A 24,217-nucleotide genomic window follows, 5' to 3' on the forward strand; every position below is an offset into this window, starting at 1 on the left:
TAGGCTTCCATTCACAACTTCAAAATTGTAAACTAAAAAAAAAAAAAGAATATAATAAATTCTTTATATATTTGATATTTTATTTTTGTTGTTTTGATTGTTCCAATTCATTTAGTACATTCATTTTAGTTGTTGCTTCTTGTGCTTCTTCTTTTCTTCCTAAACCTTCTAGAGCTTGAGATTTTCTCAAGTAACCTTTTGGCCATTCTGGTGCGAGCTCGATTGTTTTTTCTGCGTCTTTCAATGCTTCAGTATAGTTCTTTAATGAGATATGACAAGCTGCCTTGTTGCTGAATAAAATATATTGGATTTGTTCTTTGTTCTTTGTTGATGGGTCCATCTCACGACTGACTTCGTCGACGTCAGCTGCCAACTGATACCAATTGAGTGCGACATCGTAGTCACCCTTTCTAAAAGCACGATTACCATTCTCTTTCAAATCCTCTGCACTAACCTTTGGTTTGGAAGATGATTTACTCTTGTTGGTGACGACTGGCTTGTACGGAGTTGGGTCGAGTTTCAAATTGGTGAGTAGTTCTTCGATTGTCTTTTTCTTGTTGTTCTTGGCCATGAGCAATGGTGTTTCACCAGTCTCATCCAACTTGAGAACGGCACCACTACCGATGAGATCTTTGATAACTTCGAGATTCTCACTGTCTACACAAATGTGGAGTGGAGTGCAACCACCGGCAGCAACAGCATTAACATCAGCACCCAACTTGATCAACTGACGTGCATAAGCTGTGTTTCCATAAGCGCAAGCAATGTGGAGTGGTGTCATTTCATTGGCATCACGAGTGGCCAACAATTGTGGATACTTCTTAATCAACGAATCGATAATTGGTAGATCTTTCTCTTTGATTCCGTATGCGGTATGCAAAATGCTACCAGCTTCACTGGTATTCTCGGTTGAAACCTTGGCATCCTTGTCCAACAATGACTTTACAACATCAGATTCTCCGCTCAACACTGCCAACTGTAATGCAGTGAAACCATCTTGATTCTTTATATCGATATCGGCACCCAACTCTATCAATCTTAAAGCAATCTTTGGATGTCCCATTTTAATTGAAATCATCAATGGACTATAATTTGACTATACCACACGATGTAATGTAAAAAACATAAATTAACTATAATGAATTATTTTATACAGTGTTGGTAGTGTAACAGTTTTACTTACGAAATCTAATGAGTTGATGTTAGCTTTGGCATCGATGAGCAGATCGAATGTTTCAATGTTTCCACTATGACAAACAAAGTGAAGTGATGAACGTCTGTTTGCATCAACTTCATTGATTAGCTTTACACGCTTTGATTCGTCTTGTAACACTGCCTTGAGAGCATCTATACGGTTATTTGCTGCATCATCGATGAATTGTTGAACATCATCATCGATCTTCTTTCTCTGAATCTTTCCCTCAGCAAATGCTTTTTTAATTTCATCTTCGTTCATATCATCAAGTGATTTTCCTAATCCTACTTTATTCTTTTTTATTTGTTCTACCCTATTTTGTTTTTTTTTTTTGAATATAATATCTATTAATAAATAATAATAAAAAAGACTTTAAAGTAAGAATCTTGATCAATCGTTTTTCGTTTTTTTTCTGTAAAAAAAAAAAAAATTATAAAAAATTAAAAAAAAAGAAATAAGAATATTAATATTAATTAAAAGTTATGTCTATGATATTATTTATGAAGACATTGGCAATTTATTTTTATTTGTATAAAATTTAAAAAACAATGTGACTTTTAAATGAAATTTACACCTTTCTTTTATTTTTTATCTATCAGTTGTTGAAAAATATCTCTACTCTGTATCAATTGTTTAAATTTTGTAGTTTTTAAGAGTGGAGTTTAAACTTTTGATCAAATAAAATAGTAACAAGTTAAAAAAATGAATAATTAAATATTGTTTTGCTAATCATTCGTTTTTTCCTTTTTAAAAAAAAAAAAAAAAAACAAACGAATGTAATAATTAAATATTGTAAGAAATAAATAATAATTGAACATGTCTATAAAACTACCAAATATGCCAAAGATCCAAGATCTTATTAGATTATATGGATTATCAGCTAAACAACAACTGTCACAGAATTTCTTGTTGGATTTGAATATTACCGACAAGATATGTAGAGTTGCAGGTGGATTCAATGACTGTACCGTGATAGAGGTTGGTGCAGGTCCAGGTGGTCTCACACGAAGTCTACTCAACTCTGGTGCAAAGAAGGTGATTGCCGTTGAAATGGATCGTCGTTTCATCCCAGCATTGAAGATGTTAGAAGACGCTAGCGATGGACGTCTCTCTGTAGTCATGGGTGACATGAAAGATGTCAACGAAGCAGAGATACTAAAACAATTCGGTGCTGTACCCACCGATTGGGATAAACCATCGAAAGTAAAGATCATAGGTAATCTACCATTCAACGTCGGTACACATCTCATGCTCAAATGGATACGTCAAATCAAACCTAGAGAAGGTTTATTTGAATTCGGTAGAGTACCTATGATTCTTATGTTTCAAAAGGAATTGGCTGATGTAATGTATCGATCAATTAAAAAGATATTATTGATTATTGTTATTAACCAACATTTCGTTTAAAGAGAATAATAGCACCCGTTAGTTCACATGAATATGGTAGATTGGCAGTCATGATACAACAAGAGTGTGATAGTAAGGTTGTATATGATTTACCAGGAAAGGTGTTTGTACCACCACCAAAAGTAGATGCATCAGTTGTATATATAGAACCAAAGGTTAAACCAATAGGTGATTTGAAATCAAAGGAATATTTAGAATATGTTTGTAGAGAGTTATTTACTCAAAAGAGAAAGACCCTTGGTAATGCAATAAAGTAAGTTAAACAAAGATCTTATCATATTGGAAATAAAAGTAAAGTGATCTATACTAATTAGCGCTTAATAGATGTTTAGGTAATGGTGCAGAATCATTAATTGAGGGTATTGATCCAACAAAGAGACCACAGAATCTGACAGTTGAAGAATTGGTAAAGATATCCAATCGATTCAATGATTGGCCACACAAGAAGGATATAGATATGTTGTCGTTTAGAAATGATGCAAGATGGCTAAGAGGTGAAGAGAAGAAACTAAAGAAGGAACAAAGAGTAATGGAATCATTGGAAAAGAGAAAAGAGAAATTGGCCAAATTTAAGAATCTCGACAAGAAACAACAGATTGAATATCTAAAAGTATTGAGAGAGACTATACCAAGTGGTTTGAATTTGAAGAAGGATACAGATGACGATAACAATGCCAACGAATATCAAGTAGTACATACAGAGGACATTGAAGATGGTGATGATTTCGATTTCGATGAATTTGAAGAAGATGAAGATACAATTATAAAAGATAAATAAATTAATAAATAATAATTAGTTTTTTTTTTTTAATAGGAATTGGATTGGTACTACTTTTATTATTAATTTTAAAAGAGATTGATTGATTTATATAAAAAAAAATATTATATTATATTATATTATAGGTTGATAATCTTGAACTTGTTTGGTCTCTGGTAGATACATGACCATGAAGATTAAACAAACAACACCACAACCACCGAATATCCAGAAGATGGCAGATTGTCCGATCAGGGTAACCAACGTCAGGAAACTGAATGAGAGTGCAATGTTGAAGATCCATTGGAGTGCGTTAAGCAAACTGGAACCAATGTCTTTGCATTCGGGTGGGAAGATTTCGATAGCCATAATCCAAAACAATGGTCCTGCACCTGCTTCGAATCCTGCAATAAATATAAACAATAGAATGATCGATGTAACACCTAGCACTGTTCCATCGACTGTCAAGAATAGAATCGCTAGTATCAAACATGCCAGCGTCATAATAATAGAACTGTAAATCATTAATTTTCTTCTTCCAATCTTATCGATTAAAAATGTTGAAATCAATGTTGTAATAGCATTCCATCCAACTAAACAAATCTATAAAATAAATAAAAATGAACAAAGGTTAATAATGAAAAACAGAGTTGATATAACATAGGTTAGGTTGTTTTACATACAGTTGCAATCATTGGACCATCACCATTTTTAATACCGGCTTGTTCGAAAATCGATGGTGAGAAATACATGAATGCGTTGATACCTGTGAGTTGATTGTTGACTGCCAATATAGCACCCATGAAAAGAGCGAATCTTCCTGCGGACTTTGAGAGGAGTGCTCTGATTCCTGCGCTTCCACCTGTATCTTTCTGTAGTTTGTTATAGATCAATTGTTTATTGTTATTATTATTGTCATTTAATTTAGAGAGTTCAATATTTGATTGTTGTTCTTGCTCTTGTTCTCTTACATTTAGAAGAAGTAATGTATTCTTTTGTGCAGCTTTCTTATCTTGCCAGACATGTGACTCTGGAATGAAGAATAACAATACAAACAACAAAATACCTGGGAGTGCACCGAATGCAAACATCCAACGATAATTGTATTTAACATCGATGAATCCAAATCCAACACAATCGGAAACAAATATTCCAATGGTAATGGCAATTTGGAAGATGGTTCCAAGACGTCCTTTACGAGTTGGATCAGCCATCTCACCTACATACAACGGACATATGATGGCAGAAGCACCGACACCTAGACCCAGCACGAAACGGCACGCCGATACATACCAGAGCTCCGCTGGCACCAATGCAGAGGCGATAGCACCGGCAGTCGTCAGCAAACCAACCACGAATAATGGTGGTTTTCTACCGAGACGCTCAGTGACGAAACCACCCATCAACGAACCAATCATGGCACCCAACAAAATAGAACATGTAAGTGTACCACGATCGATCTCATTCATCGATTTCCATTCGTTGAGATTCAAGACTCCTGCAATCACACCAGTATTATATCCAAACACTAATCCTCCAAATATATTTACAAGTGATAATCTAAAACTGGATATACTACTCTGTGGCAAGTGATAATCATTTTGATAAAGATCCCTTTTTTTTTTTTTATAAATTAAATTTAATTAATTTTTTTTTTTTAAATTTTAATTAAATCAATTTTAATAATAAATTACTTACATTCATATGTAATATATATGTATAAATTATAAATAAATAATTACTTATAAAACAAGAGTGTTAATGTTGGTTCCGACCTTGTTTAATTTTGAAATAAAAATAAAAAAAACAAAAAAATAAAAAAAAATATATATTTTTTTTTTATTACCAAATTCCCATTTTTATTGTTACCAGGATAAGTTGAAAGCATTTTACATTTTTTTTTTTAATTTGTTTTTGATTTTTCTGATCAGAGTTTAAGATGGATTGATTTGCTAATACCAAAATTTGACAGGCTTCAATTCTCTGTTTTACAATTTTAACAACTTGTTAAAAAAAACGAAACTGGTTTATTTGTTTGTTTTGTTATTATTTTTTGTATTTAGGATAATTTAACTAGCTCAAATTAATTAAAATAAATAGAATTTAAAATGGAGAGGGTGTTGTTTATTATTTATTTAGTTTATTACTACTACTTTATAATAGTTACTAAATAGTTATAATAAATATATAATGAGTTGAATTTCTATTATTTTTAACTAAATTCTAGTTATTAATGTTGAGATTCTTGGTTGCAGTTGGACTGCTGCTGCTACTTTTATCGTTCTTCATAAGTAATTTGATTCCATCGTAGATCAAGAATTGTACGGTAACCAATGTTGTTACCATTACACATCTTGCTTGGAGACCAAGGAAGAGACCTTTGACACCTAGACGTCTGATGATATTACCAATGGCACGACCAACACCTTCGTCTGTCTTTTCCTGGTTGATCTTTGACAAGATAGTATCTGCTGGGTGCGAAGCAATAGATGCTACCAAACCAGAGATAGCACCAGTCGACAAGATAACACCCAACTGTTGACCATCGCTCAAATCAGTCTTTGTAATACCTCTGGTTCTCTTCAAATATCTATTAACATATTCATTTGCCAACTCATAGGTAACAAACTGTGACATAGTATATGGAACTTGTTTAAGAATAATTGGTGATAATCCTTTATATAATCTATAAATAGAAATAGTTAGTATGTATATATATATATATATTCATTAGAAGTATTGATGTTTAATTTACCCTTTAACACCTTCAGTTTGATGAATCTTGGAGATGGCGCTAAACATATTGGGAGCAAACTTTGGATCTGACACTTGACGAATACGAACGGCTTCGAATGGACAGAGTGCAATATCACCGACAGTCTCTGCAATTGCGGATGCAGTCAACCAAATGGGGATTCTGTATGTCTTGGCATCCTCTTCACTGAACAATCCTCCAATCTTCTTCTTAAAGACTTCATACAATCCGAATTTAAAGAATCCTTGAATTGAATATCCAATCTAAAAGCGCATTATAATAACAGCTATTATTAGTTTGGTAATAGTTAGATATTGGGTTTAGTAAGTAAAATACTTACAGCAGTTGCACCGAAACCTTGTAACAACATCATTGAACCTTCTTCTTTGACGATTGTCTTCATACCTTGAATCATACCTCGGTTGTATTTGACTGGATCGGTTTGAAGACGTGTCTTTACGACATCCAATGGTATTACAACGATATGAGTGAAAGAACATCCTAGAGCACCACCCATTCCGAATCTAAGAAACTGATTAAAGGTAACTGGACCTTTTTGCGCATCATTACTACTTCCTACCATTTCTAATTGTTATTGTTGTTGATCAATTCTAATATTATTACAATTATATGCAAAATAATAATAATATTAAAAAATCAAACAAAAGTTATTTATAAACGTATTTGTATATTTTTGAAAAAGAAGAATGAGATACAAATTAGGTGGGGGGTGTTGGTAGGTAGTGGTGTGTTTTTTGATAATGAATGTGCAAGTCAGCTGACTGTAACTTTTTTTTTTGTTCTGACGAAGGAACAAAGAATCAAAAAATTTAAAAAAAATTACAAAAAAATTCAATTTAAAATTGTGATCATATTAATTAATAAAGAACGGAAGGGGTGTGATCAAATTTCCCCCCATAAAAAAATAGGTCTACAATTCTCTTTCGTTTTTTTTTTTTTTTTTGTTTAAACCAAAAAATTTCGGTATTAATAAAAAGTAACATAACTAAAGTAGTAGCTTTATTCATTCATCATTGAATAATGATGGAATTGATAAGAAGAATGGTGATTTAGTTTTACATTGATTTCCACAACACTTTGGATACTTCTTTCTGCACTCTGGTTCTAGTGTTGCTGCATTCCTACCGCTGCAAGGCACACATTCCAATCCCCATACATTGAGACAAGTCGATACTCTTACCGATCCACACTTTTCACTGGTATCAGGAGAGTAACAATCCACTCGATTCGGACATTCCATTTTCGGAAGATATTGTTTCATCAATCCCCAAACACCAGGATTACCTTTAATTTCTGTTATCTAAAAAATGAATGAATGTTAATCTCTCTTTTTTTTTTTTAATGTTCATATTAATACAATAGTTACATAGAATTTATCTTTTGTTACATAGATTTGATTCACTGGGAAACCATAGTCATCTTCTACATTACTGAGTCCAGCACCACTCTGTGGAATATGATTACAACGAGGTGATTGAGATCCAATGAAATTTAAACCTTTAAATCTAAGCTCTAAATATCTGTCATGATTCCAACAATCACAATGATCTAAAAGTAATTTGGGTTTTGGTGTATTTGGTTTATTTTCAACTAAATGCTCACCCTATATATAATTAGATCTTTATTAGTTATTTTATTGATTATTTAATATAATAATCTATTTGATATCTTACATTTTTAAATACCCAATCTTCAATTTCGTAGAAATCAGATATCATTTGACGACATATAGAATGATGTGCCATCCATGCCAACACTTTGAATTCGATTTGACCTTGTAGCTTAACTTTTACCAACTCGTTTGGATTCAGCAAATCCAGTGACAATTGATTACGAATACTCTTTCTCTTTATTGGTTTGTCAACTCTCCAGTCATACTGAGGATGTGTGGTATGCAAGAAGAATGCAGAAGTTGCAAATCGAATGGTTGCGTCACTGTTTATCAACTCTCGACTCTTTTCGAAGAATTCAAATAAATCTTTTGATACTTCAATATCCTCCTGTAAATAATAATAATAATAAATAAATTAGTATTTATAAATTATATTCTAAACAAAGATATATTAAATATTACTTCAAAAATAATTAAAGAATCTAAATTTGGAAATGATCTTAAAGTATAATTCAACCCATGAATCAGATTTCTAAATGCATTATAAGCATTTCCATAGGTTTGATTCGATGTTGACTTTGTTTCTATGTGTTGAATGGATTGAAAGTTTGGTTTGTGTAGATCGACCAGTTGTTCCACTCTATCGTAGTATTCACGATTGTTATCGGTAGGTATCGATTGTGTGATGATCAAGTGATATTGATTTGAATTGTTTGATTGATGTATACTTTGTAAACACTTTACAAAGTCATCGATTCTCTTGTAAATCATAATCAATATCACCTTATTATTATTATTATTATTTTTGAAAACCTCTACTTTTTCATTTTCATTTATATATTTTATACTATCTTTATTAATAATATCAATATTACTCTTACTACTACTACTATTACAATTTACAACTATATTTAGAAATATAAATAAACTAATTACAATATATTTAAATTTTAGTCTCATCATTAATTTGATTTTTTCAAATGATTGTTTTTACATCAAAATTAAAATGATAACAACTTAAAATAAATAAAATGATTAAATGTGTTTAAAAGGTGTTATCTTTTCTTTTTACTAATTTCAACTTAAAAGAAATCATTATAATTTTTATTATTTATCTTCTTGACGGAAAAGAAACCATTAGCACTTATTTATATTAATAGATTTTTTTAGGTATTGAAGTGTGAAGTTCATTATCATTCTTTCAGGTATGACCTAATAAATGTTATCTAGAAAAAACAATGGATAATGCTACTTTTATTCTAATAAACAAAAAAAAAATTGATCAACTGTTATAAAAACAATTCCAAATATTTTATTTCCCAACAAATAAGAGATAATGGTGTTGGTTGGTTTTTTTGTTTGTTAATGATAATGTCATGCTTAACTTTAAGACCAAAGATATTTTTTATTGGTTCCAATAAACACAAAAAGTTGCGATCTGATCGAAAAAATAAAAATAAAAATAAAATCAAAATTAAATAAACTGCAAGTTTCTCCCATTCACCAGTGGGAGTGCAAAAAAAAAAAAAAAAAAATAGCAACTATCATTTTTAATTTCTTTATTTTATTTGTTTTCATTATATGAGTCTCAGATAGATATAAATGGAGCCACCAAACATATCAGATAATAATACAACTACAACTACAACTACAATAAATAATAATAATAATGAAGAAAGAAAGTTTGTCGAAGCTGAGAAAACAAAGACAAGAACAAGAGCATTAACCATTGGTAATTCAAGAAATGTAACATTTGACACACAGAATAATAATAATAATAATAATAATGGTTGTGGTGATCAACCTCAACCACAACCACAAAATCAACAAACAAATTCACCACCACCATCAACACAAACACCAAGTCAAAATGAATTGAAAACATCATCTGATGAAGCTGTGACAGCTGGTCCAGCAACGACCTCTGTTGGATCGCCACCAAAGAAGAAGAGTACCAGTTTCTTGTCTACGGTGAAGGCCAAGAGTAATGTAGTGGTAAATGCAGTCGTAAATCCTGTCAGTGGATACCGTAAGAATCAAAAAGTCAATGTCGAGTATGACTCTGCCGATAATGACAACAATGGAAATCGAATCGTCGCCGTCAAGAACAAAGAGAACAATCAAATCACTGTAATCGTTAATAATGCCGAACCACCAACCGTTCGAGATTCACATGGATTCGTAGTGGATCATTTCATCGAGGAGCTTCAACGCTTTGAGAAAACAGAGGAAGAGAAATCACAAAAGAAACTTGAAGATTGGACACATTTCAATGAACAATATAAACATATTGGATTATGTAAGAAATATACTAATTATAGTTTATTAATGTTTACATCATTATTAATAGTTTCTTTTCTTTTTCTTTTTTAGGTACAAATCCAAAACAATTACATAAATTATTATCACAAGGTATTCCACATGAAATTAGATTCTCGCTTTGGAAGCTATACTCTGGAGCAGCAGAGAAACAGAGAAAAGAAGAGATTGCTCTGTTCAAACAACAAAAGGAGGAAAAGTTAAAGAGAATCAAGGGAATGGGAACTATCAGAGGACTTACACCACCTACACAACGTAAATCATATTACCAACATCTACATCACATCATCAAGACATCGAATAGGTACTCGGTGAGACTCCAATCGATACCAGAGATCGACAAGGACATTGCGCGTACTTTCCCAGGACATCCATTCTTTGAATCGGACGAAGGTCAATTGAAGCTAACCAGAGTATTACAAGCCTATTCCATTAGAAATAGAAAGGTTGGTTATTGTCAGAGTATGAATATCGTTGCCGGTTATCTTTTATACGTTATGAAAAAGAATGAAGAGGATGCATTCTGGTTACTATCTACGATTGTCGAAGACTATTGTTCCAACTATTACTCTACCAATTTACTTGGTGCCCAAGTAGACATGTTGGTATTCGATCACCTTACACTTACTCATCTACCAAATCTCTACAGTCATCTCGCCAAGAATGGTGTTTCACTTACATTGTTATCAACTAAATGGTTCATGTGTTTATATATTGGTATTTTACCAAATGAAGTAAGTCACTTGAATTCAATTATTATTATTTTTAATTATAATTAATTATTTCTTTTTTTTAAGATTGTATTAAGAATATGGGATCATTTATTTGTTGAATGTGGAATCTATGGATATGAGAAACCAAATTCAGAATCAGAGTGGTTGGAGAACAAAGATATTGAACATAAATGTCTAGGTGTTGCTAGTTACAACCTATTGTTAACTGGTTTAGCTATTCTTTCTTTTATGGAAGAGGGTTTACTAAAGATTAATTCTACTCCACAGATATTGATGCATCTTTCAAACTTTGTAAAGGGAATATTCAATGCTAAAAAGTTATTCAAGGTAAATCATCATCATTTTTTAATTATTAATAAATTGTTACTAATTTTTGTTTTTATTATTTAATAGAAATATAATTATTGGCGCGAAAAAATAAGTAAAGAATCATTTTCAGAGTTAAAGATAAAGTCAGAGGAAAAGTTAATTCAGGAACTTGAAGATATGAGAAAGATAAGAGATTTAACTGCAACCGCTAAAATAACAAGATGTAAGTTGATTTTAAATATTAGCATTTTAATAATATGGAATTCTGTTATATTTATTATCATTATTATTATTATTACTATTTGTTATAGTCTCAAAATCAGATTTAGAAAAGATATGGGTTGGATTTAGAAATTTGAATCTAAGTATGAGTTCAAGTCGTGTCAGTATGGGTAAATCATTGAAATTGGATTTCAATATCTTTAAAAAGGTGTTCCAATATATTATGCCTGGACTCGATACCAGTAGCAAAGAGATTCTTGTGCACCAGCTGTTCAAGGTATTCGATAAGAATAAAGATGGATCGTTGGATTTCACAGAGTTGATGAGTGGACTATGTATTCTGGCTAAAGGAACATCAGAGGAACGTCTCAAGCTGTATTTTTCATTCTTTGACAGCGATAACAGTGGATTCGTAACAAAGGAGGAGATGAAACTGATGCTACAGACCGTCTATGAGAAGATTGAGTTGGATCCATTGGCCGTCATGCAATACACTATCGAGGAGTATGTCGATATCGTATTCTCCAATCTCGGTATTGAAGACGACCAACTGTCATTCGATAGCTTCCGACAAGCCATTCTCAGTTATCCACGTATCTTCCGATGTTTCATGTTGGAAGAAGAGACATTCATCATCGAAGACTTTGAAGATGATGATAATAATAATAATAATCAATCGGATGTCAATGTCAATCAACAGAGTGGATCAAGTGATGAAGATAGTTCCGATAACAACAACGAAGAGAAACAACCTAAATCAAGAAGTAAACTAAACTTTGGTCAGAAACCAGTTAATCAGGTGAAGACTTCCACTTTTAAGTCATCATTGATCCAAGCCATTGAGAATGCACAGAAAGAACAAGATGTAATCGAACCACCTGTTGCTTCCCCACGAGCAGCAGATCAAAAGAGTAATAGTAACTCATCAACCCCATCACCAAACAACAGTAATTTCAAATCATCTAATAATAATACAACAACACCACCAACACCCAATAATAGTAGTTATAAACCATCAAACAACAACAACAACAATAATAATAATAATAATTCTGTAACATTAAATTCTAATACAAATACAACAACAACTTCTTCTGCTTCTTCAACTACTTCACCAACTTTAACATCAACACCGACCGGTGAAGATAATAATACAACAACCAATACAACAACCACACCAAAGAACAACAATAAGAATAATGTCAACAGAAGATCAATGGCAGACCATACATTGACAAAAGAAGGTCAACCATTATCATGTTGTAAATTTATGTAACATATATAATTTGATCATCATAACAAATAAAAATTTATTTTAAATTTTTTGAATCAAATCTTAGTGGGCTTTTTTTAAATGATTGGAATGTTATAACTCGACCTTGCTTATTTTTCATTACTATTATCATTATTATTTATTAATGTTTTTGTTATAAGTTTTACATTCATCAAACAGTCAAAATTAATATAAAAAAATCTTAATTATTTACTTTGACACAGATTTTTTTTGCAAAAAAACCAAAAAATTCATTTAATTTAATTTTTTTTATGGCATCAGAATTCTCTTAAGATTTATCTTGTAGATAGAAACTATTATTATTAATATTAATAGATAGACCCCACATCACATTCATTACGAATCTTTAATAATTTTTAAAAACAAAAACTAAAAAATATACATAGTTTAGTAATAGCAATAAAAAATTATAAATAATAATTTTTAAGTTTATTTATATATATATTATATTTTTTAGTATTAGTTGGTTGTATTTACTTGTTAGTAAATATTGAAAAACAAATTTATAGAGATACATAGAAACTAGAATGAATGGTAGAAATAGTAATATTAGTATAAATGGTGAATATGAAAATAATAATATCAATAATAGTAGTAGTGGTAGTAGTAAATATGGCAATGACACTATGATATCATCACCACCTCTTGGAGAATCAAACGAAATGATCGATCAAGACTATTTAAACACTCTAATCGATCAACATAGAAATGCTGTCATCACAACCGATTGTATAACCGTATCTTCTCCATCACCTATTCTTCGTGCCAAACAGAATCAACAACAACAACAACAGAGTAATAATAATAGTAGTAGTAATAGTAGTAATAATAGTAATAATAATAGTAATAATAGTAGTAGTAATAATACACCAAGTATATCTTCACCTACATCACCATCGATGACTGTAAATAATGGAACATCATTAAATCATTCACCTCCAACACTGAGTAGTGGTGTTAACAATGGTAATAATAATAATAGTATTAGTAGCAGTAGTAACAGTACTTCTACAACAACATCACTGAGATCCAGTAGAAGAATGAACAACAGTGGTAATTTCGCATTGAATAGCAGTAGTAATGGTGGAGGTGGTGTAGATGAAGATGGTAATGGTGTAAAGATTTACTTTGGAAAGTTATCATCCAATTCACTACCTGACCGTACTGTTGTATATTCTAAAACAAACAATAGAAGATATCTTGTAATTATTATTATTATTATTTTGATTAGTTAAAGTTAAATTGTTATAAATTCTTTTTTTATTAATTACTTTAATTAAAATGCAATCTTAAAGATTAAAGATATTATAGCAATGTTAAAAGATCCACAATTAGGATTACCTATTAAAGATAGATACAGTGGATTTCAACATCATAAACAATGCTTTCATGGATTTGAGATGGTGGATTGGTTGATCAATCATGATATCTGTGCGAATCGATATAATGCCACTCAACTTGGGCAGTATCTACTGGATAAATCAATCATTAGACACGTCTATTGTGATCAACCATTTAGAGATATCAATCAACTCTATTGTTTTAAAGATTTTCTTGGTATTAATGATGATCAAGTAATTATTACACCAAACATTTCATCTGAATCTATTAATATCTAATAGATTCTTCTTTTTTAAAAACAATTTTATATTAGATATATTCGTTGGTTCAAATTATGAAGAAAGAACAAACAGGTGTACAGAGAATGGATAGAACTAGAATGTTTAAGAAATATAAAGATTGTTTCATTGGATCTGAGGCTGTTGATTGGCTACTCAAAAATCATCCAAATTATGTTACAAACAGAGATGAATCAATTAAATTATGTCAAGGTAACAAACAACCAAATAATAATAATAATAATAATAATCATCTTCTAATACAACCATTTGTTTTTTTTGTTATTTTTAGAAATTATGAATTTAGGTTTAATTGTATCAGCTTCAAATGCAAAAGAAGTATTTAAAGATGATAAAACATATTATGTATTTAGAGTATGTAATAGTAGTAATAATGATGATAATAACAATATTCAAAAGAGAAGAGATATTAATATATTTTTAAAAATATATAAATAGAATATAATATTTGGTGGATATCTTGGAAAAAAGAAAAAAGCAACCAACGAAAGAAAGATAAAGTGGTTCGCTTTAAGAGAGGACGGTGGCAATATATTGTGGTATTCGAACTCACCTAAGGATCCATTCACTCACAAAGGTATCGATTTGAGTAATGCTTACATTAGAGAGTGTCAATGTAGTGGCGGTGGTAACGAGTGTTTCGAGATAGTCTCCTATCAACGAATCTTTTGTTTGAAGTGCTCCAACTTGAACTTCTTGAAGATCTGGGCAGAGATACTCTCATTACACACCACTGCAATCAGCGATGAGAACGACCTCTTTGAAGAAGCGGAAGAGAACATCCAATATGAATCCGTAAAACAATCTGATACCTTTATAGATTCATTTAATCAACTTGGAAATATCAACAGCAACAACAACAATGTCAATAATATCAATAATAGTCAAGTAATTAGAAATAATAGTAATATATCACTTGATAGTAGTAGTTTAAATAATAGTCAGAGTAATCACAGTGAATTAATGTTATCTTCATCAACAAACAATAATAATTTGAATATCAGTAGCAGTATGAATAATAACAATGATAATAGTATTAATAATAATAATAATAACAATAGTGAAACACCTTCTTCATCTTCACTTACTAATCAATTAGAGTATTCAATGCAGCATTTGAATAGTTTAGGTAGTAGTAACTCTAATACAAATAGTAATAGCAATAGCAATTCAAATAGTATCAATAATAGCAATAGTAACAGTCAAGAGAATCTAAATAGTATAAATATTAGAATGGAGAATCATCATATCATAACACCACCAATATCATCAGTAGATGAAAAAGTAAAGATTGATGTTTTAGATATCAATGGTAGTGATACAATTCATAATGATATAGATGATATTGTTAAAGATGATGAAATAGATTATACTATTGATGATAATAATAATAATAATGATAATGATAATAATAATAGAAGTTTAAATGAAGAGAGATCATCTTTAGATAGTATAGTAACATCTGTGATAGATGAACAACAACAATCAATACCACCAACCTTTGAGAATGGAAGTGAGACATATGTAGAGAATAACGACAAGATACACGAACCACACTACTTTTATTCTACTAAAGATCATCATGAGAAACCAGAGAATATTGAGGAGACCGACCAAGTAAGCATACTACCTCAACAACCAAAAGAGACTATTGTTGTATCGATTGAAGAGAATACATCCACCAAGAACATTATTGTTAAAAAAGAAAATGACGATGTCAATGTAGAAGTAGAGCAACCAATTAATAGTAATATAATAGTAGAAGAGATAAAAGAGCAATTGATTGTCGGTGAAGACGAAACAAAGGATATAGAGCAAGTAAAGGTAGAGGAGGAATTGGAATACGAAGAGGTAGAAGAGGAAGTAGAGATTGAAATAGAAGTAGAGGAGATTGAAGTAGATGAATATGAAGAGGAAGAAGAAAAAGAACAAGAGAAAGAGAAAGAGAAAACAAAGGAGAATATAAATGAAGATGAACATTTAGATGATATCTTGGAACTAATGAAACAAGATGATCCTGCTTTATCTGCCTCACCTTCTATCATTACTAATTTAAATAATAATATTGTAAATGACCAACCTGTAACATCACAACAACAACAACAACAACAACAAGTAAAAGATAATAATGATAATATAGATAGTATAGCAATTAAAAATCAAATAATTTCATCATCATTAACAACAAACGATGAACAAACACCAATATCAAGTAGTAACAGTAGCAATGATGAAGATAATCAATCAATCGAATAAAATTAAACAATTAGTTATTCTTTAATTTAATATATATTTACAATTATGTTTTTATTTATTTATTTATCTATTAACAAACGACGATGCTTTGATTATTTATAGTTAAAATCAATTTAACCATAGCAACGAATCTTATCTGTGCACCCTTTGGAACTACACTGTCCGCCTTTCTGTAAATATTGTTGATGGTATTCTTCAGCTGGGTAGAATACACCAGCAGGCAATATCTCTGTTACGATTGGTTGCTTGTATTTCAATTGCTCTTGCTTCTTGCTTTCCTCTGCCTCTGTATGTTGTCGATCGTTGTGGTAGTAGATACCGGAACGGTATTGAGTTCCTTGGTCACCTCCCTGACGGTTCAAAGTAGTTGGGTCATGTTTCTTCCAGAAGACGTCCAACAACTGACCGTATGACACTTGTGCTGGGTCAAACTCCAACTCGACTGCCTCTGCGTGGCCGGTGGTTCCAGTGCATACCTCTTTGTAGGTTGGGTTCAACTTTACACCGTTTGTATAGCCCACTCTTGTCGATAATACACCAACCATTCTCTGAAAGACTAATTCAACACTCCAAAAACATCCTGCTGCAAATGTAGCTTTTTCAACAACCATATTTTATTCTAACTGTTTGATATTTGTTCACTTATTTAATTATTAATTATTATAATTGACAATGCAATAATTAAAATTTGAAGTTGAAAACTTTTTATTTAAATATATTTTTTTGGTTTTTTTTTTTTTTATTTTTATTTTTTTTGAATTATTTAATTGGAATAATTATCACCAAAAATAGAAGCTATTAGAACTGTTTCGATACAAGAATAGATCATCATATTCTGAAACAGTTCAAAAGAATTTAAAAAAACTCTACTCTACTGGACAAATTGAAGTATTTTAATATATTAATCATAGCATCTGCAAAATTGATACTTGAAGAGAATAAAAAGTGTTAAAATAGTTGATTATATTTTATTATTAAAAATCTAAGTATTTAAAACTTGATTAACTTATTATAAATAAAAAGTCAAAATATTCTATAAAATAGATAGACATATATAAGTCTTGGTTTCAAAGAATTCTTAAGTAAATTTTAAACCTTCAAGTTTTGTTTGTAATTAAATTAATTTAATAAAAATCGACTGTTTTTTTTTGAAGTTGATTTTTAAGTTTTGCTAAAATTTTATTTATTATTAATTTTTTTTTGATTTTTGAGATTGTGCAACATGTTGCAATAAAATAAGTTGCTTGATTTTCTCGCACATTTAAGTTGGACAGACCTACAAATTGTATTATATAAAGAAAATTCTTTTTCAATAATTCATAATTCATAATTCATTAATATTAGAAGACTTTACATATATATATTTTAAAAATAATTATAAACAACAATGTATCAAATTAAATCTATGACAAACAATACAAACTATAAACTTATTGGAACTCAATTTCTGGAACTCAATGTTAAAGATAGTTTACTAAAAAGACAAAAGACTTCTTCTAATCAATTTTTAAATGACGAACAAAAACTTTGGATTCATAGTTCAATGTTTGGCCCATCAACCAGAATTTATTAAATATCAAAACTTATAATATATTTTAACGAACAAAAAAACAACCTTAAAATTCACAAGTTACATAATGGAAATGGTAAATATAAATAAAATAAACAAATATATAAAAAAGAATTAATAACTTACTTAGTATTATATTTAGATTTTTTTTTAATATCCTTTTCCTTTGTTTCAATAATAATACAATAATTTTATATTTATGAAGCCCAAAATGAAAAATTACCAAAGCTTTTCACAAGATAATGTAAATGATATCAATAAATAAAAACTATAGCTTATTAAAACTTTATAAAGTTGTAATTTAAAGGTTTTTTTTTTTTTAAAAACTTTCAAGAATATTACATTAGCTTTTTTTTCTTCATAACTCAAATAGTATTTAATAAAAACAAGCAAGAATATTTGTAAATATTTGTAAAAGTAACTAAAAATCTTGTAGCTTTATTATAAGAAAACTAAAAATTATCTAAAATTGAGAAATGATTGTTCTTAGTAATAGTCAAACCTTGAAAATTTTCTTCTTTTTTAGTAAATTTTTAAATGTGGGTAATGATTAAAAGACTCTTCCAATTATTTTAAAGAAATGGTGCAAACAAATAATAGGAGATTCATAACCCCAAAAACACTACTCTTTTTAACCTCAAAACAACGAAAAAAAATTATGAGAGAACAATGAAAAAAAACATAAAAAAAAAAAACCACAATGACCATTGCGATGGTCAAATTTTTTTACAAAATAATCAGTTTTTATTCAAGTATTCGCTGAAAAAAACACAAACTAATCCACATTTATGAGTCGACTTTTTCAAATAATAATGATAGTTACACACAAATGAGTATGATGTGTGTTTTCAACAGAAAATTGTTTTATATTATTTTTACACTGGTTAAACCCGCCTATTAATATGATTAATTTAAATTCAAAAAATATAAATAAGCTAAACAACACTGATTCAAATTAAATCAAAACTTTAGCACATAATCAAAAGTCAACAATTTATAATCGCTGTTATCAACAACTCTCAAATCCACACAAATAAATAACACACACACATACTAAACACAACACACCTCTGAAAAAGAAAGAGATAATTAAAGAGAGAGAGAAAAAAAAGTAGACACCTTACTATAGTTTAATTTTTGATCTAGATTTACAAACCCACCACCCATTTACTTTACTCCATCCATTTACCCTATATTAAACGTTTAAAAAAGAGTAATATTAATAGTAGTGCATTGCTTGAAGTAACATAAATATATTTATTTATATTCAACTCATTATCATCATCAACAATTAAACATCAAACATTTGTTTAAAACAAGCAACAACATCACAATCATCTACTTGTCAAAAGTGTCATTAAATATTTATTTATCACTATCCAACAACAAATTATCACTTGATCTAGTAATCACGCTGTGTATAATACAAAAAAAAAAATCAAAATTTAACAGTCCAAAAAGCACAACCAACTACAACTACACAATTCTATTTTCTTTGATATCCATTACACATTGGACTACCCCAATATATATTATCTGTTCATACAATCAAATATTATAAATTTATATTTAATTTACCCAATTATACCAAAAGATGACTGACGTTGAGTAAGTTTTTAAACAACCAACAAATTTTTAAAACGTAAAAAAATGAATACTAATATGATTATTACATTAATTTGATTTTCTACTCTTTTATTTAACCTATCTGAATTTATTTGATTTCATTAAATCATTACTTATCATCATCATCATCAATCAATCAATCAATCAAACAATAGAACTGGACATTCAATGTAAATATCATTTTTATTTCTATAGAAAAAAAAGATTATTAACTATCTATTTTTTATTCTATTTCTATTTATTTTTATTATAGAGATAAATCAACCATGGAGAGAAAAAAGATTGATAAATTACAAAGATTAACTGGAAGAAGAGAATCTATTACAAAGATTCAATCCCTTTTAAATCCAAAATCATTGGAAGAAGCACAAATCAATACCCAAAAGTTGGAAACCAATGAAAAGTTGACTCATATATTCGGTGAAAGACCTGAATGTAGATAAAATATTTAATATTAAAAAGAAACAACAAACAACTACATATACAATTGCACAAATAATTCAATCTTTAATAATTAACAACAAGAATATATATTAACCAATATATTATATATATCCAACTTTAAATTAAATTTAATCATCAAACCAACCAAACCAAAACTAAACCAAAATCAAAAGAAAAAGATAATATTACTTTTTCTCTATTTATATATATATACAAATATCTTTTTTCTTTTGTTTTTTTTGTAATATTTAAAAAATAATTGTTCAATAATGATGAACCTATATATAGCTCATCTCCAAAACCAAAAAACCAAATCTAATTTAATAAAATTGTAAATAAATAAAATAATTATTATTATTATTATTAAAAGATTTTTATTATTCTTTATTTATTTTATTATTTAAATATCTAAATCATCATCTGGATCCTCATCATCATAATCATCATCTTCCTCTGGATCTTCAATGATTAATTGATTCTCACCTTGATGTCTATAAGGTAGTACAACATTGTCTCTTGCATTCTTTTCATCTTCGCTTAACTTTAGATTGAATGATAAATTCTTTGTTGGATCTACTTCTTTTACTTCTTCTTTCTTTTCGAATAACTCTGATGAATCAAATCCTAATCTACCATCATTCTTTACATAATAATATTCAACCTATAATTTCATTTTGAAAATACGTTTATTAATAAATGAATGATTATTAAAATTAAATGAATAGATTGTCTTAATGATATATATATATATTTACATTTCTAACGACTCTACCAGATCTCTTCTTTGTTATAACGGTTATAGTTGCTTCATAACGATTGGTAAGTGATTCAGAGAGGAGAATCTTGGCAGGTAATGGTGTAACTTGAATCGATGTCGATGAGATGTACTCGAGTTGTTTGGTAACTGAAGTGTCACTATAGTGCAAATCATTATGTAGAATACCCAAGAGACATGTAAAAGATCTTTCTGATTTTGTTGCTCTTTGTTGAACTCCACCTTGAATACCTGTTTGAATTCTATTCATTGTTGATGATAATGTTGATTGTTTATTACTACTACTATTATTGCTACCACTACTATTACTATTATTATTATTTACATTACTAAAGTTTATTAATGATCTAATTAAATTGCATGTATCTGATAAACCATTCTTTAATACCAATGAACTGATTGTATTTATAACTAAAACAGGTGATTCTTTTAATTTAGAAGATACTGAATTCGAATTGAATACACTCTTTACTGTTTCAATAATCGATTGTGAATCTTGCTTTGAACAATTAAATACAATTGGTCCTTCATTACTATTACTATTGTTATTACTAATATTCCAACCAAAAGGATCTGAATAACAATCTATTACAATGAAATTACTAAAAAAAAATATTAACATATATATTTAACTATTGATAAATTTTAAAATAATATTCTTACATATTATTATATTTCTTTGATAACTTTATATATTCTGAAAGAGGTTGACTTTGATTAATGAACCAAACATTCTTTTTTAAGTTTGGTACCTGTAGACCGGATGATGTAGCTGTACTTTGATTACTATTAATAGGTCTCAACCAATAATCATAAAGATGATTCAACAAATGTTGTGAACTTGAATCAAGACTATCTTCTAAAAGTAATAAACCATTTAGAGTATCTGTTGTTTGTAATATCTTTGAAAACATCTTTATATAAAAAAAAAAAAAAAAAAAAAAAAAAACGAAATAATTCAATAAAATGAAAAAAAGTGAGTGATAATGATAAGTTCATCACACAGAGAGAGGAATTGTTTAAGAATTATAAAAAAAAAATAAATAACTTTTATATTTATATAGCTTAAGGATTTATAGAAATATATTTCAAAAAATAATCATTTGTAATAAACAATTGATTATTACCAAAATAATTTTAATTTATTATTATTATTTATTTATTTTTTAATATAATCAAATCATTTAAATCAATCTATATTTATCTTTTAATAAATATTTGATTAACAATACATATTCAAAATTATTGTTGTTTGTATTGCAATCACTTTCAAACAAATCTATTACTAGTATTTTTTTATAACGACGGGCATTCTTTTTAAAATTTACTTTTTTAAAATTGTCAATATTTTTAATTTTTAATTTTTTGAAAAACACCACTCGCAGACGACTCTGCAACGACTTGCTATCCTTTGTCATCTGATATAGATTGAGTCCATTCGTTTTCTTTACACTTAGTCCATCGAACCAACATGTCTGCCAAATCGTAGATGTATAATCAATCATAGTATATACCACACATTATCAAGTCAATCCTACTACTTTTAGGTTTTTATTTAGATAATCCTTTTATATATGATGATTCTCATTGAGAACATCAGCAACTCCTTCGAAAAGAATCGGTTCAAACAAAACTTTCATTTTATGTAGTTTGTTTCAATTGGTAGAGACCAGGCACACCTCTTCTCTACCTTTTGACAAATACTTAATTTGGCTTTAATCTTTAAGGTGAAGCGAGGGGAAATATTAGCGCAGATTGGTCTGTGTGTTTTGTACTTATCAAACCATCATCATACCACTTCCAACTAATTATCCTTCTTACAACAAGTTCTCTCTTGTCGTCGACGATTCTAGTTTTTAGATGTTTAGATTCTTTTAGTTTTTTTATTAGATCCACTAATCATCTATCAATCATTATCAAGATTTCAAGTAAGAGGTTTTGAGAAAGGTCAGTCGTTATACTTGTTCAACAATATCATCTTTAAAGAGATTTGATGAATAACGTATATAGTTTACTCTCTCTTTCTTTAAATACAAATTTTGTTTAAAATTATACTATAGCATTCAAAACCACATTATTTATTAATTATTCAATTAATTATTTAATGTCGTTATATTATAATTTTACGAAATTTCATTATTGTTCTTTTTTAATTAATTAAGATTTATAATATCAATTATGATATTATATATTCTTTATTAATTTTAAAAGGTCTTGTTAAAGTATATAATCTCTTTTATACTTTAATTAAATACTGTACTTGTAAAAGAGTGGTATTTTATTAGTTTTGGATTTTGATAAGGTTAAACATTGAAGTAGATCATATCATACCACATAAAGCTATATATTACCCTCAACAATCACACTTTGTATTTTCTTTTATTTTCTCTTTCTTTTTTTCTAATTATACAGAGCTACCCCAGTTCCAGAGTCAATCTTAAAGAAGAGAGCCACCACTCAAAAGAAGGCCATCGACCAAGTCAAGGTCCAACGTGCCTTGAAGTTGAGAAACTCTCGTTTGAGATCCAAGTACTTCCAACGTGCCGAAAAGTACGTCCGTGAGTACAGAATGGCCGAGCGTGAGCAAATCCGTTTGCAACGTGTCGCCAAGAACACCGGTGTCTTCTACGTCCCACCAGAAGCCAAGGTTGCCTTTGTCATCCGTATCCGTGGTATCAACGGTGTCTCACCAAAGCCAAGAAAGATCTTGCAGTTGTTGCGTTTGTTGCAATTGAACAACGGTGTCTTTGTCAAGTTGAACAAGGCTACCATCAACATGTTGAAGTTGGTCGAACCATACGTCGCCTACGGTTATCCAAACTTGAAGACCGTCAAGGAATTGATCTACAAGAGAGGTTATGCCAAGATCAACGGTCAACGTATCCCAATCACTTCCAATGACATCATCGAGAAGCACCTCGGTCGTTACGGACACTTGTGCGTTGAAGACATTGTCCACGAAATCTTCACCTGCGGTAAGAACTTCCGTGAAGTCAACAGATTCCTCTGGCCATTCAAGCTTAACTGCCCACGTGGAGGTTTCAACCATAAGAAGATCCATTTCCTTGAGGGAGGTGATTCCGGTAACCGTGAAAACTTCATCAACGGATTGGTCAGAAAGATGAACTAAAAGACTTAATTTGAATAAATATTATCTTAATTACTATTTTTTCATTTAAAAAACATATTTAAAGCATCCTTTTTATCCCAATTTATTTCTTCATCCATTTATTTATTTATTTATAGAACATTCATTCATTCTTTGGATAGGTCATACAATC

At 29.5% G+C, this 24,217-nt stretch overlaps 12 protein-coding genes across 12 annotated transcripts; 5 read left to right on the top strand and 7 right to left on the bottom strand.

Moving 5' to 3' along the window:
• Positions 1-79: 79 nt before the first annotated feature.
• On the bottom strand, positions 80-1,063 carry PPL_11545 (uncharacterized protein; the record flags this gene model as incomplete). Its single annotated transcript, XM_020582295.1, has 1 exon — positions 80-1,063. One exon carries the CDS (start codon positions 1,061-1,063, stop codon positions 80-82), a length of 984 nt encoding a protein of 327 aa, XP_020426711.1.
• A 66-nt stretch (positions 1,064-1,129) lies between these two features.
• PPL_11546 (uncharacterized protein) lies at positions 1,130-1,456 on the bottom strand (the record flags this gene model as incomplete). Its single annotated transcript, XM_020582296.1, has 2 exons — positions 1,130-1,133; positions 1,155-1,456. The coding sequence occupies 2 exons, from the start codon at positions 1,454-1,456 to the stop codon at positions 1,130-1,132; spliced, it is 306 nt and encodes a 101-aa protein (XP_020426712.1).
• A 555-nt stretch (positions 1,457-2,011) lies between these two features.
• On the top strand, positions 2,012-3,380 carry PPL_11547 (ribosomal RNA small subunit methyltransferase A; the record flags this gene model as incomplete). The annotated part of the gene is made up of 3 exons (XM_020582297.1): positions 2,012-2,539; positions 2,605-2,855; positions 2,927-3,380. The coding sequence occupies 3 exons, from the start codon at positions 2,012-2,014 to the stop codon at positions 3,378-3,380; spliced, it is 1,233 nt and encodes a 410-aa protein (XP_020426713.1).
• A 114-nt stretch (positions 3,381-3,494) lies between these two features.
• PPL_11548 (uncharacterized protein) lies at positions 3,495-5,247 on the bottom strand (the record flags this gene model as incomplete). Its single annotated transcript, XM_020582298.1, has 4 exons — positions 3,495-3,962; positions 4,043-4,389; positions 4,426-4,893; positions 5,229-5,247. 4 exons carry the CDS (start codon positions 5,245-5,247, stop codon positions 3,495-3,497), a joined length of 1,302 nt encoding a protein of 433 aa, XP_020426714.1.
• Positions 5,248-5,582: 335 nt separating this feature from the next.
• Positions 5,583-6,697, bottom strand: PPL_11549 (mitochondrial substrate carrier family protein; the record flags this gene model as incomplete). Its single annotated transcript, XM_020582299.1, has 3 exons — positions 5,583-6,045; positions 6,115-6,377; positions 6,455-6,697. 3 exons carry the CDS (start codon positions 6,695-6,697, stop codon positions 5,583-5,585), a joined length of 969 nt encoding a protein of 322 aa, XP_020426715.1.
• A 441-nt stretch (positions 6,698-7,138) lies between these two features.
• On the bottom strand, positions 7,139-8,707 carry PPL_11550 (uncharacterized protein; the record flags this gene model as incomplete). The annotated part of the gene is made up of 4 exons (XM_020582300.1): positions 7,139-7,435; positions 7,502-7,738; positions 7,809-8,135; positions 8,210-8,707. The coding sequence occupies 4 exons, from the start codon at positions 8,705-8,707 to the stop codon at positions 7,139-7,141; spliced, it is 1,359 nt and encodes a 452-aa protein (XP_020426716.1).
• Positions 8,708-9,349: 642 nt separating this feature from the next.
• On the top strand, positions 9,350-16,521 carry cnrF (RabGAP/TBC domain-containing protein; the record flags this gene model as incomplete). Its single annotated transcript, XM_020582301.1, has 11 exons — positions 9,350-10,046; positions 10,121-10,800; positions 10,864-11,127; positions 11,194-11,332; positions 11,421-12,593; positions 13,083-13,108; positions 13,135-13,794; positions 13,921-14,199; positions 14,280-14,457; positions 14,537-14,619; positions 14,704-16,521. The coding sequence occupies 11 exons, from the start codon at positions 9,350-9,352 to the stop codon at positions 16,519-16,521; spliced, it is 5,997 nt and encodes a 1,998-aa protein (XP_020426717.1).
• Positions 16,522-16,634: 113 nt separating this feature from the next.
• On the bottom strand, positions 16,635-17,132 carry PPL_11552 (peptide-methionine (S)-S-oxide reductase; the record flags this gene model as incomplete). The annotated part of the gene is made up of 1 exon (XM_020582302.1): positions 16,635-17,132. One exon carries the CDS (start codon positions 17,130-17,132, stop codon positions 16,635-16,637), a length of 498 nt encoding a protein of 165 aa, XP_020426718.1.
• Positions 17,133-17,908: 776 nt separating this feature from the next.
• PPL_11553 (uncharacterized protein) lies at positions 17,909-18,094 on the top strand (the record flags this gene model as incomplete). The annotated part of the gene is made up of 1 exon (XM_020582303.1): positions 17,909-18,094. One exon carries the CDS (start codon positions 17,909-17,911, stop codon positions 18,092-18,094), a length of 186 nt encoding a protein of 61 aa, XP_020426719.1.
• Positions 18,095-19,685: 1,591 nt separating this feature from the next.
• Positions 19,686-20,160, top strand: PPL_11554 (uncharacterized protein; the record flags this gene model as incomplete). Its single annotated transcript, XM_020582304.1, has 2 exons — positions 19,686-19,699; positions 19,971-20,160. 2 exons carry the CDS (start codon positions 19,686-19,688, stop codon positions 20,158-20,160), a joined length of 204 nt encoding a protein of 67 aa, XP_020426720.1.
• Positions 20,161-20,561: 401 nt separating this feature from the next.
• Positions 20,562-21,850, bottom strand: PPL_11555 (uncharacterized protein; the record flags this gene model as incomplete). Its single annotated transcript, XM_020582305.1, has 3 exons — positions 20,562-20,801; positions 20,917-21,538; positions 21,600-21,850. 3 exons carry the CDS (start codon positions 21,848-21,850, stop codon positions 20,562-20,564), a joined length of 1,113 nt encoding a protein of 370 aa, XP_020426721.1.
• Positions 21,851-21,902: 52 nt separating this feature from the next.
• On the top strand, positions 21,903-24,066 carry rpl7 (uL30 family ribosomal protein; the record flags this gene model as incomplete). The annotated part of the gene is made up of 5 exons (XM_020582306.1): positions 21,903-21,912; positions 22,827-22,864; positions 23,099-23,158; positions 23,256-23,305; positions 23,349-24,066. The coding sequence occupies 5 exons, from the start codon at positions 21,903-21,905 to the stop codon at positions 24,064-24,066; spliced, it is 876 nt and encodes a 291-aa protein (XP_020426722.1).
• Positions 24,067-24,217: the final 151 nt, after the last annotated feature.

This window comes from Heterostelium album, assembly GCF_000004825.1.
Source record: "Heterostelium album PN500 unplaced genomic scaffold PPL_contig23, whole genome shotgun sequence".
In the NCBI taxonomy this organism is placed as follows: Eukaryota; Evosea; class Eumycetozoa; order Acytosteliales; family Acytosteliaceae; genus Heterostelium; species Heterostelium album.